Below are 14875 nucleotides of genomic sequence, written 5' to 3'. Positions count from 1 at the left end.
AATCTGCCTGATACATTATTCTAATAGCCTTGTTCTGTAGCAGAAAAAGCATCCTGTAGTAAAAATACATCGGTGTAATGTGTCAACTTGATTCTCCATTATCACTTTTTCACTCCTGATTTCTGAGGAAGAAATAAGAGGGTGATATGTGGCAGTCATTTATTTGATTTCCATAGAACATAGTTTAACACACACATCAGGGTTTGCGGGTCAAGGACATTCACAAGCCTCGCCTGGGTGATTCTGGTGTCTCTGTGAAAGATTTACATGATCCAACTTCCTCTCTTCATAATTCATCACAATCTGAAACCTTCATCACACAGAGAGCAGCTGAAAGGTGTTTTCACGAATGTGATTTCTCATATGTACCTCCAAGCCACGTCTTCTGACAAAACGTTCACCACACTGAGAGCAGCTGAAATGTTTCTCTCCAGTGTGAAGCCTCATGTGTGTCTTTAAGTTGCATTTCAGGGTAAAATGTTTTTGACACAGAGAGCAGCTGAAAGGTTTCGCTCCAGTGTGACTTTTCATGTGTGTATTCAGATTGCATTTCTGTGTGAAACTTTTGGGACACCGAGGGCAGCTGAATGGTCTTTCACCAGTGTGATTTCTGATGTGTATATCCAAGCTGCTTCTTCTGGCAAAACCTTCTCCGCACTGATTGCAGCTGAAAGGTTTCTCTCCTGTGTGCTTTCGCATGTGAATCTTCAGGTTATGTCTGTTTTTATAACATTTTCCACAAACAGAACAAGTAGAAAATCTAGCAGAGCAGGTTTCCATGTGCTTTGCCACAACAGCTTTCGAAGAATACTTCTTCTTACATCCTGGGCAGCCCACTGACTTGCGATGATTACTTTTCTTCTTATGGACCTTCTGATTCTCCACAGCACCTGAACCTGACAGAGCTTTCTTGGTTTCGCTCCAGTCTTCACTGTCATCAGTGTCTGAAGGTGACCTCTGGCCAACAGAGTTGGGAGCTGTGTTCAAGACACTGGCTGGTTCTGATCCTCCACAGCGGCCTTCATCATCTCCTGTTTTCATATCTGGAGATAAGCTGCTGGTTGGAGGCTTGTCATCCTCTTCATCCTTCACAATCACAGGAGTGACTGAGAGCTTGGAGACATCATGTTCTTCTTCCTCCTCTTTCACTTCTTTAATGACATGAAGTTCTTGTTCCTGCTGCACGAGCCTGGAGCTGCTCTCCTGCTGCCTTGGAGAAACTTCTTCCTTCATGTGCTGCTGAGGCTGGACAGCTGCAGGGACACACAGGTCACTGGATTGTATGAAAGTGCTTTCGAAGTAGATTTACTTTGTAGAGGAGAGAGAATAGTCTTATGATACAACATTAACTAGACAATCAACACATACGAATAGAAACAATAGAGATATTCCTCGTCCACTGGATAAACTAGACAAAGTCTGCAGGATGTAACTCCCACCCCTTCTGTTTCCGTGATTGGTCAGGCCCGTCTCAATAAAGACAAGGAGAAGTGCGGGCGGTCTGACACACAGAACCATACAACTTTATTCAAAAAGCACCTTCACCAAGGGCCTTACAGACAAAGCAGAAATACCCTTCAAAACTTGTATAAACACACAGAGACAGGGGTGTGGTCACCTCATGTCTCACAAACAAGATTCTAAGAGAACTGTTCTCCACTCTGCTCCTCATTAATCTCTCTACATCACTCTCCACTCTCTACAGGTCACAACTCACAACTCAAGCAATGTAGGTCAACACCAGAAGCAATGACATTTTTTACTTGAGGAGATTGAAATAAACATTTGTTCATTCACTCACAACTGTGAGGATGATTCCGTGCATGTTTGTGTGGCGTACGTGAGCGGCTTCTGGAAAGACTCAGAGCAAGTGACTGTGTGAGTATGGTCAGGTGTGGGTGTGTGTGTGTGTGTGTGTGTACCTGGTCTCTTCTTCACCATCATCATCAGGATCCTCTTCTGCGCCGTCTCTCGTTTATAACTGATCAGAAAGGCAGCAGAAGGTCGCCGGCAGCTGCTGCTGGAGGGCTCGCCTGCCATGTCACGTTCAGTCTTCACTTTGACAGGAGTCAAGGAAAAGTTGGACACTTTGACGAAGCGGGGTCTCTGCCTCCCCTGCTCCAGGCTGGAGCTGCACGACCGCTGCTCTGGTGGACCTGCGTTCCTCACCAGCAGCTGCGGCACCGCTGCAGACACACACACTTGGATCAGTCAAACTATTTTTGGTCAAGGAGCAGTGGATGGCTAATAATTAAAAAAAAACAAAAATAAATTATAATAACATCGCGAGGTTAAAAGCTATCAAAACATTAAGTCCATGGACATTTCATTGGCTGATACTTTGCACAAAAGTGGAGGTTTTTGTTTCTGTCTTCATCAGATCTCAAACTTCATTACAAAGCAATTATCAGTACATACGAATGTGCCAGAATACTTTGTGTGCTCGTGTGTCTGTGTTGCCATTTTCTGTCTCATATTTTATAAACAAAAATAAAGTAGCTGCTGAAATCAAATCTCGATTGTAGTATATTTACGAGACTGAAAATGGAAACAATAACGGCATCAGCCACTGCAATATCGAGAGGGAAATAAATATTTAAATAAATAAATGTTTAAACTTTGACTCTGTCCCTCCGATAAACCGAGTTTTCCAGTGCACCTGGTCTCTTCGTCTCCATCTCCAGCGGGACTCTTCTTCTCCCACTCTCGTCGATAGCTGGGGACAGAGGCAGCAGTTATCAGCCAAGTCTTGAAGGAATCGTTCAAATTTTCATGCCAGACATTTCCTCCACCAGCGACCAGCGAACTGCGTGAGGACACGGAGGAACGGCTTCCTGCCGAAGGAAAAAAATGGCTGAACTTCCGCTCCACTTCCACGGAATTATTTTCTTTTTAAAGCAGGAGACTCACACACCAATGCTTTTATTTTGGTTTTATTGAACAGTTACATATTTTAAAAAAATCTAAATTTAAAATTAAAACGTAATGGACAAAAATATTACGAAATGTAATACCAGATCTGGACAGTAGATGAAGCCATTGGACTGTAGCGCCTGGTGAACAACGTGCTTCACAGTGAGAGACACGAGACTCTCTTAGATACCCGTCATAGTCCATGAGACGCCGCTCCAGCTCTGACGTCACAGTCCCACCGCGAGCGTAAAATTGAGTTGGAGAAGCTGGAGAGGCGGAGGTACGAGCTGGAGACAGGAGAAATGAAGCTCATCAGGAGCGAGACAGAAGCCATGTGTGCGAGTGGAGGAGCGGAGGTGGCAAGAAATATCTGGGATCAGTTTCACGAGTCAGAGCTGAAGATGCTCAGCTCGTCAATGGGAGTGAATCAATGAACAAGATTAGAATCCAGTATATCAGAGGGAGAAGTTTAGAGACACAGGTGGGGAGGCCAGAGGGGTTGGACACGTGGAAGTTCCAGGCAGAAGAAAAAGAGGAGGAAGACCATCAGTGAGGTGGATGGATGTGATGAGGGAGGACACGAAGAGGAAGGCAGGTGAAGATGGAGGACACTGACTTGCTGTGGCAGCGTTTGAGAAGAAACGAAAAAAACCCCAAAACATTTGTTGCTTCAGTTTCACAACACAAACTTTCAGAAGATGCACCTTATCAGGTCTGGTCAACGTGCTGCGGTGACAACCGAATTTCCCCGGACGCCAACTGCTGTCATGATGTGTCTGATACCCAGAGTTAGGATCCTAGCAGGTGCATATCCTCAATACACACCTCTGATGTCACTGTGAAGGAGTAACCTCTTCTTTTACTTTCATTTCCTGTCAGTTATCCTGATCATCACCATCTCTTAGGTGTCAGGGAGCAACTGCCTGGCTGCAGCTGCTGAACAGACTCATGTGCTCGCCGGTGTTGGGTTGGGCTGCTGTCAGAGCCCGTCCTCCTCAGTCACTGGTTCCACCTGACGACACACATCAGCCTGGTAGAGACAGGGGATGAGGGCACTTCACTAAGTGAGATAGACACACAGCCAGCAGCTCCATGGTGCGTTCAGGGCTCCTCCAAATACAGAACACAGTCACGTCCCATAACTGTTGCACAACATTCGCTTTCAAGCAGAGGTCTTAAAACAAAATCCTTAAAGACACAAAAGCGAGCTGCTTTGACATCTGAATATGGTGTGAAAGTATTTTTATTTGTTCTCAATATTAGGAGCAACACAAGGACTAAACTTAGCTGGGGTAAATTATGATCCATGTCTGTTAAATAATGAATAAATAATACTCAAAGATCACACTGCTTCCCGACTTTGACTCTCCAGCTGAGTCATGGACAAACCGATTAGTTTCACTCCTTCTCACTTAATTTTAGAGAAAAAGCAAGAGGTTGAGATGTTGCTGTTATCTCAGTTTCATAAAACAGTCAACACAAAACCAAGATCTAAGCATATCAATAGTTCTTTTCCTCTTTCTACCCCTGTCAGTAACATTTCAAATACCTGAGGTTTCAGTGACAGAAATAGTTTGTGCGGATGCGAGGCCAGTCTGACACCATACGTGAGGACATGAGACACTTCCTCATGTGGACAGAGCTTCAGTGTCTTTCTCCCTGCTCGTGTTTACCTGCTGAAAGTCACATTTCAATTCGAGCGGTCGAGGCAGAGAAAACACATTTACTCGAGTGTGAGTGCCGACATGTATCGCCAACTCACTCCTCCTGTTGAACCCTTTATCGCAGTAAGTGCACCTGAAGGGTTTTTCCCCGGTATGAATTCTCATGTGCACCGTCAGGCTCCTCTTCTGAGTAAAGCACTGACCACACAGTGAGCACTGGAAGGGTTTTTCACCAGTGTGACTTCGGAGGTGCACCTCCAAGCCACTTTTCCTGTTGAAACGATCACCACACTGAGAACAGCTGAAAGGTTTCTCTCCGGTGTGAATCCTCATGTGTTCCTTTAAGTTATATTTTTGTGTAAAATGTTTCTGGCACTGAGAGCAACTGAAAGGTTTCTCTCCTGTGTGGACTCTCATGTGTACCTCCAAGGTACGTCTCCTGACGAAACAATCTCCACACTCATTGCAGCTGAACGGTTTCTCCCCAGTGTGCAATCTCATGTGAATCTTCAGATTTTGTCTGCTTTTGAAACATTTTCCGCAAACTGAACAATTCGATCTGGCAGAGCAGGATTTCACGTGTTTGGTCAGTGCAGCTTTTGAGGAATATTTCTTCCTACATCCAGAACAGCTGAGGGACTTGCCATACTTGTTTTTCTTCTTACTGCCGTAAACCTTTCGCTTAGCCACAGAGTTTGAACCTTCTCTCCAGTCTTCACTGTCATCAGTGTCAGAGTCAGAAGAGAGTGACCTCTGCTGGTCAGGGTGGAGAGGTGGATCCAAGCAGCTGGCTGGTTCTGATCCTCCACAGTTGTCTCCATCAGCTTCTGTTTTCATGTGTTGCGTTAAGACGCTGGTTGGAGGCTTCTCATCGTCTTCAGTCTTCACAACCACAGGAGTGAATGAGAGCTGGGAGACATCATGTTCTTCTTCCTCCTCTTTCACTTCTTTCATGAGATGAGGAACTTGTCCCTGCTGGTCCAGACTGGAGCTGCTCTCCTGCTGCTGAGGAGAAACTTCTTCTTTCACGTGCAGCTGAGGCTGGACCACTGCGGGGACACAAATCACTCGAGTCACTTGGGTGAACTAATGTATTGTTCATGAACAAGAACACCAAGCGTATTAAACCTCAACATACTTAAGCATCTTGAAGACAGTGAGACAGTGTTCATATAACAAAACAACATAGATGAATGGAAGACCAACCAAAAATTTCAGAAGCAACTGGAGCAAGTTGAGCAAATTGTTCGCGTGAGCAATCCACGAGCAGAGCAGGAGAATTTAGACTAGCAGCAGAAGACAGGCCATGAGAGCTCGCAATTCATTGTGTGGCATGGTCGCCATTTTGGGTCCTGGGTTTACATTAGAGTCAATTGCGGCGCTGCGAGAGAGACACATAAAGAAGGACGGCACAGCAAAAAACCTTGTCTGGAATCATGACTTCATCTGAATACAATAAATTGTTTAGCCCTCACATGCAATCCTCTGAAACAGACCAGGAATGGAGCAGGGATTATTTCAGAGCGAGCCCTCTGGGTGTGGGGGCGGGGCCTCCAGTACAGGGGCCTAACTTGGTTCATAAGCTGGGTCATGACATACCATGCCACGTATATTTATAGAAGACTTACTGTAAGAACAACACTGCTGCCACCAAAGTGTTGTGCAGAGGTGAATATGTGAATAACACCAACCTTCAAACCAATATAAGGCAGAAGGTGCAGTAATAAAAAGCATCAAATACAGCAAGACAAGTTAAACAGAAACCAGAAAAACAAAGGAGGTCTTCTGAGCTTCTACTGAGCTCAGCTGTTCGTTTGAATACAAGCCAAGGAGGAATAGTGCACTTTAAAAATGGACAGTGATGCTGACTTTCTTACGCGACTCTGTCTCCTCTCATTTCTCTTTAGTGTTTGGTGCAATAGGAGCAGCTGGTCAGCTGACCTGAGGGACCGGGGAGGGACATAAGGGGTTAAAAGCTTGGCCAGATAAGGAGGAGCACTGGTTCTTTCCTCATGCTCACTGTTTCCACAGCTTTAGGGCCCAAATCAGGCGGAGCAGAGCGACTGGTTAGAAGGCTTGAGTCAGGAAGTCAGTGGAGGAAAAAATGGTGGGTGCTGAAGTCATCCTGTTGATAAGCAGGGCAGCACATTTCCATAACAAGGGATCACCAGAACACCTTGCCTGATACAGACCGACATGTAGCCATTATTTATGTTGCCGAGCTGAGTGTGTGTACCTGGTCTCTTCTTCACCATCATCATCAGGATCCTCTTCTGCGCCGTCTCTCGTTTATAACTGATCAGAAAGGCAGCAGACGGTCGCCGGCAGCTGCTGCTGCTGCTGCCTGAGGACTCGCCTGCCACGTCACTTTCAGTCTTCACTTTGACAGGAGTCAAGGAAAAGTTGGACACTTTGACGAAGCGGGGTCTTTGCCTCCCCTGCTCCAGGCTGGAGCTGCACGACTGCTGCTCTGGTGGACCTGCGTTCCTCACCAGCAGCTGCGGCACCGCTGCAGACACACACACACACTTGAGTTACTGGACAGTTGTTGGTCATGTGGCGGTTGATAAATAACAATATCAGTGTATTATTTCTATAAAAGAGGCAACTCACTATAGAAGCCATGACTATCCATGACTGAAGTCAAACAAAGTATTTTTGGACGGTAATATTTCTCACTCTATCAAACATTACGCTACATCAAAATTGCATTATCGGTATATTCTCGATATAAAAGAGACGAACGTTTCAAAGTGATTTCTCTGACCGGCTGCAGCAGAAGTTATTACTGACACATTACTGATGATTGATACGATCATGAAGAGAACGTCATTTAGAGCGACAAACAACAGATTTATACAGATTTGCAGTGTGTCCATAAATGGTTCCAAACTGCGATGTCTGTGGTGGTTTTTAACGGGGCTAAAACACTGAGAAACTGTGGCGGCGCCGTCTGTGTGACACCGAGCGGCACAGATAAAGAATAATGAATTTATCAATCCTCGCTTTTCACAAACAAAAGACAAACGTTTCGAGTGTGTTCGCGTGCACCTGCTCTCTTCGTCTCCATCACCAGCGGGACTGTTCTGCTCCCACTCTCGTCAATAACAGTGGAAAAAGGCAGCAGACGACTCTCGAATGAACCTTTCCAACTGTGAAGCCAGATATTTCCTCCGACAGCGATCAACAAACGGACTTCCGGTATCAGGCAGAAAATGGCGGAACTTCCGCTCATTCCTCCAACAGAACTATTTCCTTTTTAAAGCAGGAGACCCGCACACTAATGCTGTTATTTTGATTTTATCCCACAGTCAAAATCATAAATGAATCAATATGAAACGTATATTTTAAATCGCCAATAAGTAGAACGAACGGTAATACCTGCTGCGCCCAGAAGATGGCGTTATTACATCGCCGAGCAGCTCCCGGAACCCAAGCGCTGCTGGAGAACGAAGTCACCCTCATTCAGCAAAACCTGAATACAGAGTTTCGTTTACCAGCCTCTTAAATTGATCATGTGAGTAGGTTGTCCGCCAGAGTGATGGGATATTTGTAGGCGGCCAACACAATCAAGGCACAAGCCAAGTAGTGTAGCTATTATACATCATATCTCAACATGACATAAGTCATTTGTCACTTATGCAATGTAACCAACCGAATATTCAAGTGAACAATTCTCATCATGTACTAGCTTTAAATCCATTCCATTACCTCAGTTTAGGTTTGAACTCCTTCAGATTCGATTTGAGATGAGCTCAACAGGGCAATTAATATTCAACTCAATGAATGTTGAACCCTGGGGTCAAGCAGAGGTTACTTTGAGTGACTGACCCTCTGACAGCTCGGCCAAATCGCTATCACAAAACTGTGGAACAACAAAAAAATGAGACCAACAACATGATCTGAACATGGTGTCAAAGTGTTTTCATTAATTCACAAGTAAGAGAGGTTGAGTGACACTGCAGCCGTTGCATTTTCACTCACGAGGCATCAACTAGCGACTATCTTGGGGGCGACTTTTGCATCCTCTGCTGACGCACTGTTCCATGGAAGCACACGTTCAGCCTCCCTCAATACATTCTGACACCATGGGTTGTGCGTCATGTGACGCGTAGAGATGGAGGTTGGTGTAAGACATGATGGTGTCCCTTCACTCTATACCTCACAATATCACTTGCTTAGGTGTCTCCAGCGTTTCAGCCACAGTGACATCAGGAACTAGGTATCTGCATTGAAGTAAAGATGAAAACATTTTTAAAAACAGTCGACAGAATCAAAGTCAGATGAAGAGTTCTTGTTTGACCTAAAACACAATCAGAATCAGAATAGATTTTATTGACATGGTCAGTGGGGGTCCCACCAACTAGGAAAGTGCTTTGAAATGAAGTGCTTAATAAAATAAATAAATAAATAAAAGCTAAATAAAATAAAACCCAACAAACAACAAAGGCTGTGAGGGGTCACTTTGGGGGCCCTCTGCGCCCCTCCACCGACTCTTCAGACTTCACCAATCGTTCTTTGTGTCTTTCACCCTGCACTTGTACACCTGCTGAAAGCATCATTTCATTCCAAGATAGGTGCTCTGACTGCCTCTGCATCATCCCTCAGGTGAGCAGGGAAATCTACTCGTGAGTTCTGACCGTTGAATCACTTCAGGTAAAAACTTTTTGACACGTTGTTTTTTTTTTCTTCTCAAGAATGAATTTTTGTGTGTGCATTTTCATCGCTGTGACTTCTCAAATGTACTTTCAAGCAACTTCTTTGACTGCACTGATGAAACACCGAGAGCAGCCAAAAGGTTTCTCCCCAGTGTGCATTCTCGTGTGTGTTCAGGTTCTTTTTCTGCCTTAAACATTTATGACAATGGGAACATTTTCATCAGAGTGAATTCCCATGTGGTCCCTCAAGATGTGTTTGTCTGTAAAACATTTATGATGCTGAGGGCAGCAGAAAGGTCTTTCACCAGTGTGCTTTTTGATGTCTATATACAAGCTATTTCTTCTGGCAAAGTGTCTCCACACAGAGCAACTGAAAGGTCCCCTGTGTGCAATCTCATGTGATTCTTCAGGTTTTGTTTGCTTTAAAAAGTAGAAGATCTGGCAGAGGCAGGACTGTACGTAGTCAGTGCAGCATTTATGGAATATTACTTCTTACAACCAGGAGAGTGATCTGATCTGTGAGCATTACTGTTCTTACTGGCATAGGATTTTTGACGGTCCAGGGAGTTTGACGTGATTGAGGGTTCTTACTTTTGCTGCAGTCTACACGGTCATCAGTGTCAGAGGATGACCTCTGCTGGTCAGACCTGACAAGTTTGTCCAAGCAGCTGGCTGGTTCAGAACCTCCACAGTGGTCCTCACCAGCTCCTGTTCTCAACTGCTGTCGGCTGCAGCAGAAATGCAAGACTTTGTTCCAACGTCATGCAAGTCACAAAGCTAAACAATTGAAAAACGCTGCATGCGCTATCACTTACTGTATCTGGGTCAGACGCTTGGTCAAGTTTCATGTTCGATTTTAGTGTGTTATCCTGTTGGAACACAAGTCTGATCTCTGTCTAGTCACCACAACATGCTCCACTGATACAAACACATTTAAGTAATAAAAACACACATGGTCACTTATTAAGGGGCTCTATTTTAACCTTTGTCAGTGGAAATGAGGGTGTATTGCTTAGCTTAAGTCCCAGTGTCTTGAATGTTGTATTTTTTCTTGTTCTTTTAAAGGCGCCAAGACAGAATCTGTTAATATTAAAATAGAGGCTAAAACCAAGATCTAATTGAAGCGTCCTGGTCTCGCAGGAGATTCTCAGGCGTTGTTTTTCCAGATCCTGGCTTAAGGTTATTGCTATTTAAAGATAAGACAAATATTAACACTCTATCAGGAGATGTTGGCATGAGGAAAGGAGCTCTGCAGTCTTCATCTCTGTTTGTATTTGAGAAGTCATTCTTAGTTAGGCAAAGATGTTTCTAAGACAATAGTTTATCAGACGCCTTGTGCTCTATCAGATTACTGTGTGTGTCCTGTTTGTAGATTTCAAATCATCTTTTCCATGGAAAAAAGGTTGAGTTGTTGCCTTCATTTCTTTATTCCCTTTAAGCATACATTTTTCTTCCAAAAAGGCAACGCAACAGCAGTAAACAGGTCATACACAGTTTTCATTTGGCAAAAAACACCCACAGGATTTGGGGTCCCTTGTTCTCCTCCCCTCTTCCTCAGTGAGGTAGTCGCTGATTTGTGTGACAGGCCTTGAGTCTCAAGCTGCTTTCGCAATGTAGGTACCTTTTTAGTTCTTGGAATGATTTAGCCTATCAACTGGTTCCAGGTTGATCTCAGGCAGCAAGTCTGGCCACACATTAATGTGCGCTGAACAAGCACGAGGCCTGCCATTGTTGTAGTGAAGAAAACACTTGTGGATGGAAGGTTCATGAGGCACCATTCAGACTGCACAGAACAAAAACCCCGTCCACTCTGAGACAAGAATTCAAATTTCTTCCTTGATCCTCAGCCTCAGTTCTCAACCTCAAAAATGCATGCCCACGCAAAGACCACTGGACTGTCCTGAATCTTAGGAAGCGAAGTTCAGGTGTGAGATTGAGGGAAGCAGCTTCCTTAGGATTGAGGAAACCCAAGACTGGCCAGTAAGGATGCACCAGATATATTCATTGGCTGATGTGTCCTCTCTATTTGATCATTTGTTTGTTGCCAAGAAGCTAAGTCAGTTCATGTTGTCACCATGACGCTTCAGGGCAAAAGTTACTTACTAAACGTCGCTTTTGCGCAATGCTGTCCCCATGATCTGAGAACGTATGTGCAGTTAAGGGATGTCCTACTTTTAGGTCACACAGATCTCAGAAAAGTTAATGTTTCAGTGACTGAAAATGCTTGTGTAGACGAAAGGCATATATTTGGCAGACACATGCCAAATCTCCCCATTGTGGAATAATCAAATTTATCTTAGATTGACAATCCCAATTTCTTTAATTTGAATTCAAGACTTAGGTGTTCCAGCTTCCACTCCACATAATTCATCAGGAAAGGCATTTCCTTCATTGTGAGTTTTCACATGGGCCATCAACTCATAGCTACTGAGAAAGGCTTCGTCACACTGCGAGCATGTGATTGGTTTCTTGCCTGCATGGATTCTCTGCATGTGAGTCTTCAGGCTCCTTTCCTGTGTGAAACATTTAACACACTCAGAGCAAGGGAAAGGTTTCACATCAGTGTGCGTTAGCATGTGTGTCACCAACTCACTCCTCCTGACAAATCTTTTGTCACACTGAGAGCAGCAGAAGGGTTGTTCTCCTGTATGAATTCTCATGTGCAACGTCAGGCTTCTTTTCTGTGTAAAACATTGATCACATTGAGAGCAGCTGTACTCTTTTTCTCCAGTATGAATTCTCATGTGCACCTTCAGGCTTCTATTCTGTGTAAAACGTTGCTCACATTGAGAGCAGCTGTATGGTTTTTCTCCTGTATGAATTCTCAAGTGAGCCTTCAGGTTCTTTTTATCTGTAAAACGATGATCACAGAGTGTGCAAAGAAAAGGCTTTTCACCCGTGTGACGTCTGAGGTGCACCACCAAGCTACTTTTTCTGTTAAACCGATCACCACATTGAGAGCAGCCAAAAGGCCTCTCTCCAGTGTGAAGTCTCAAGTGTTCCAAAAGGGCCCTTTTCGTGGTAAAACGTTTATGACACTGAGGGCAGCTGAAAGGCCTCCTTTCATTGTGAATTTCCATGTGTTCCATCAGACTTTTTACCTGTGTAAAACCTTGATAACACTGAGAGCAGACGAAACATTTGTCACTGTTGTGCGTTCTCATGTGTTTCTCCAATTCACATCTGCGAGTGAAATAATCACTGCACTGAGGGCAGCTGAATGGTTTCTTTTCCTTGTGAACGCTCATGTGGAGCTTCAGATCAGCCGTGGTTGAAAAAGATTCTCTGCAAATGAAACAAGTCGAAGATCCTTCACAGCAGGCTTTCACGTGTCTCGTCAGTCCAGCCTTCGAGGAACACTGCTTTCCACATCCATAACAGACCAGTGATTTGTCATCATTTTTCCTCTCACTGACATGAGCTTTTCGATTCACCACTGAGCGCGAGCCTGACTGTGTTTTGCCGCTTCCCCTCCAGTCTTCACTGTTGTCAGTGTCTGAGTCAGAGCCCGATCTGTGGAGGGCGGGGTGCGGAGTCCTTCCCAAGTTTGGTTCTCCACATCCATCTCCACCAGCTTCTGTTTTCATGTGTAGAGTTAAGCTGGTTGGAGGCTTCTCATCATCTTCAGTCTTCACATCCACAGGAGTGAATGAGAGCTGGGAGACATCATGTTCTTCTTCCTCCTCTTTCACTTCTTTCAGGAGACGAGGGCCTTGTCCCTGCTGGTGCAGACTGGAGCTGCTCTCCTGCACCCCTGCAGGGACACAAACACACTCGAGTCACCTATCAACCACGCTACCGATCAGCTGTTCTTCTGTTGTACAGGAAACAGAACAGGCAGTTTTAATAACATAAACTACACACCTATCAATATATTTGGATAAAAATAGGTAAAGAAACTTTCAGACTACATCCACATGCATCTTTCTAATGATGCAATGCAATAGTAAGCCAGCAGGTGACATTGTACTGTGGTGGAAAAATGTTTTCAGACACCACATGCATTCGACAGTGAGCTAAAGGCAGAACCACTATATATGAATTTGACAGTTTGTTTATTCGTTCAGTTTTGAACACATTCTGGTTCATTTGCTTGTTGACCTTGATACTATAACCTTGAAACTCTTGTAAACTATAAACTAAAGAAAATCATTTGTAAATTTATAATGCACAAAAAAAACACAAATAGAAGACTTTTCATGATAGCATTAGAGATTGTGTAAAATTTTAAACATGTCCGAAAACCTGTTCCTGAGATGAAGATGGAGATGAAGGAGGAGCAGATGACATGGAGCATGTGAATGAGCTGGAGCACGGTGCTGCAAAGCAGCATAAAACACAAGTGTAGAAAGACATTCTTGTGAACCGCTGATGAGGATGCGCTCTTGCAATTCTTCTCCCAATGAGGGCACCTCCCAATGGGTTAAATAAAGTCGTCTAAAGTCGTCTAGCTCCAAACAAAAGTGACAGAACACTCTGTGCCTGGGGGGCAGAGTTGGTAGATCGCAGAGCTACCTGGGAAACGCATGAGTCCAGTTTGATCTGTCAGTTTCAGCACCTTCAAAACATGAGAAATGCCCAGCATGTGAGGTGCTGTCAACAATAAACTCAGACTAGCTTCGTGTCTCCCAGATCGAGCATCGTCACATAAGACGGGCCGAACAAAGTGGCTGGAATGTCATCGATGTGATGAGTCATGGTTATAGTGGCGGCATGACGTGTGTCTGTTTCATCTCCAGTCTCATGCACTGTTTCACTGACCTTTCTGAGACCAAGACTGCACCACTGCTTCAAGACCAGTGAAAAAGTGAATCGCTCTGCACTGTGTGACTGATGGAGACGCATGACGGAGATCAATGCCACTCTGTGATGGGTCAAGGTAATGAATGAAATGCCAGAATGACCATTACAGGCAGGCAACTGTCTGTGTGTGGGCATGTTTTGCCATACTTGTGAAGACCAAGTCTTGACAAGCCACCTTCTTGTGAAGACATTTTACTTTGTTAGGACATTTCGGCCTGTTCTCAGAAGGTTTAGACGGTTAAAACGTGTTTTGGATGGTTAGGTTTAGGGTGAGAGGCTGGGGAAAGGGTTATGTCACCAAGAAACCTCACAATGTCCCCACAAGGGAAGATACAAAAATACAAGTCTGTGTGTGTGTACCTGGTATCTTGGTCACCATCACCAGGAGGACTTTCTTCTGCGCCGTCTCTTGTTTATAACGGATTAAAAAGGCAGCAGATGATCGGTCACTGCTGCTGCTGCAGCCAGTTGAAGACCCTGCTCCCGCAGCATTACGACCAGTCTTTACATTAACAGGAGTGAATGAGAACTTGGAGACGTCGTAGTCTTCTTCTTCCTCCTCTTTCACTTTCTTCAAAAGACAAGGTTTTTGTTCATCCTGGTCCAGACTGGAGCTCCTCTCCAGCTGCTCTTCCTTACGTTGCAGCAGCTGCTGGGCATCTGCAGGGACACACACACACACACACACACACACACACACACACACACACACACACACACACACACACACACACACACACACACACACACACACACACACACACACACACACACACACACACACACACACACACACACACACACACACACACACACACACACACACACTTGAGCCAC

General features: G+C 44.6%; 3 protein-coding genes across 5 annotated transcripts in view; all 3 read right to left on the bottom strand.

Moving 5' to 3' along the window:
* Window positions 1-156: 156 nt before the first annotated feature.
* On the bottom strand, window positions 157-2800 carry LOC128762475 (oocyte zinc finger protein XlCOF22-like). The gene is made up of 3 exons (XM_053870777.1): window positions 2660-2800; window positions 1923-2186; window positions 157-1253 (listed from the first exon to the last, which is right to left on the bottom strand). The coding sequence occupies exons 1-3, from the start codon at window positions 2676-2678 to the stop codon at window positions 316-318; spliced, it is 1221 nt and encodes a 406-aa protein (XP_053726752.1). The 5' UTR covers window positions 2679-2800; the 3' UTR covers window positions 157-315.
* A 1359-nt stretch (window positions 2801-4159) lies between these two features.
* Window positions 4160-7757, bottom strand: LOC128762457 (gastrula zinc finger protein XlCGF57.1-like). Its single transcript, XM_053870751.1, has 3 exons — window positions 7629-7757; window positions 6814-7086; window positions 4160-5626 (listed from the first exon to the last, which is right to left on the bottom strand). The coding sequence occupies exons 1-3, from the start codon at window positions 7645-7647 to the stop codon at window positions 4542-4544; spliced, it is 1377 nt and encodes a 458-aa protein (XP_053726726.1). The 5' UTR covers window positions 7648-7757; the 3' UTR covers window positions 4160-4541.
* Window positions 7758-10658: 2901 nt separating this feature from the next.
* LOC128762041 (gastrula zinc finger protein XlCGF17.1-like) overlaps window positions 10659-14875 on the bottom strand; it is a 30546-nt gene continuing 26329 nt past the window's right edge. For 2 of the 3 annotated variants that reach the window (XM_053869829.1, XM_053869828.1), the window contains exon 3: window positions 14610-14698. Coding sequence is in view for 1 of the 3 variants with exons in the window: in XM_053869826.1 (XP_053725801.1) it covers window positions 11566-12989; window positions 14399-14698 (1724 nt within the window). In the remaining 2 variants the exon portion in view is untranslated. Of the gene's footprint in view, window positions 12990-14398; window positions 14699-14875 lie in introns of those variants that run through there. The other variant, XM_053869826.1, reaches the window with a different exon arrangement.

The sequence above is a fragment of the Synchiropus splendidus genome, chromosome 7 (genome assembly GCF_027744825.2).
Source record: "Synchiropus splendidus isolate RoL2022-P1 chromosome 7, RoL_Sspl_1.0, whole genome shotgun sequence".
In the NCBI taxonomy this organism is placed as follows: Eukaryota; Metazoa; Chordata; class Actinopteri; order Syngnathiformes; family Callionymidae; genus Synchiropus; species Synchiropus splendidus.
This window is presented reverse-complemented; position numbering and strand designations above follow the sequence as displayed.

What these genes read in the sequence shown, in the direction of transcription:
- LOC128762475 (XM_053870777.1), bottom strand. An exon ending in GATGGTGAAGAAGAGACCAG is followed by an intron (nt 1,254 to 1,922) that starts GTACACACACAC and finishes GTGTCCCTGCAG; the next exon opens with CTGTCCAGCCTCAGCAGCAC.
- LOC128762457 (XM_053870751.1), bottom strand. An exon ending in GATGGTGAAGAAGAGACCAG is followed by an intron (nt 5,627 to 6,813) that starts GTACACACACTC and finishes GTGTCCCCGCAG; the next exon opens with TGGTCCAGCCTCAGCTGCAC.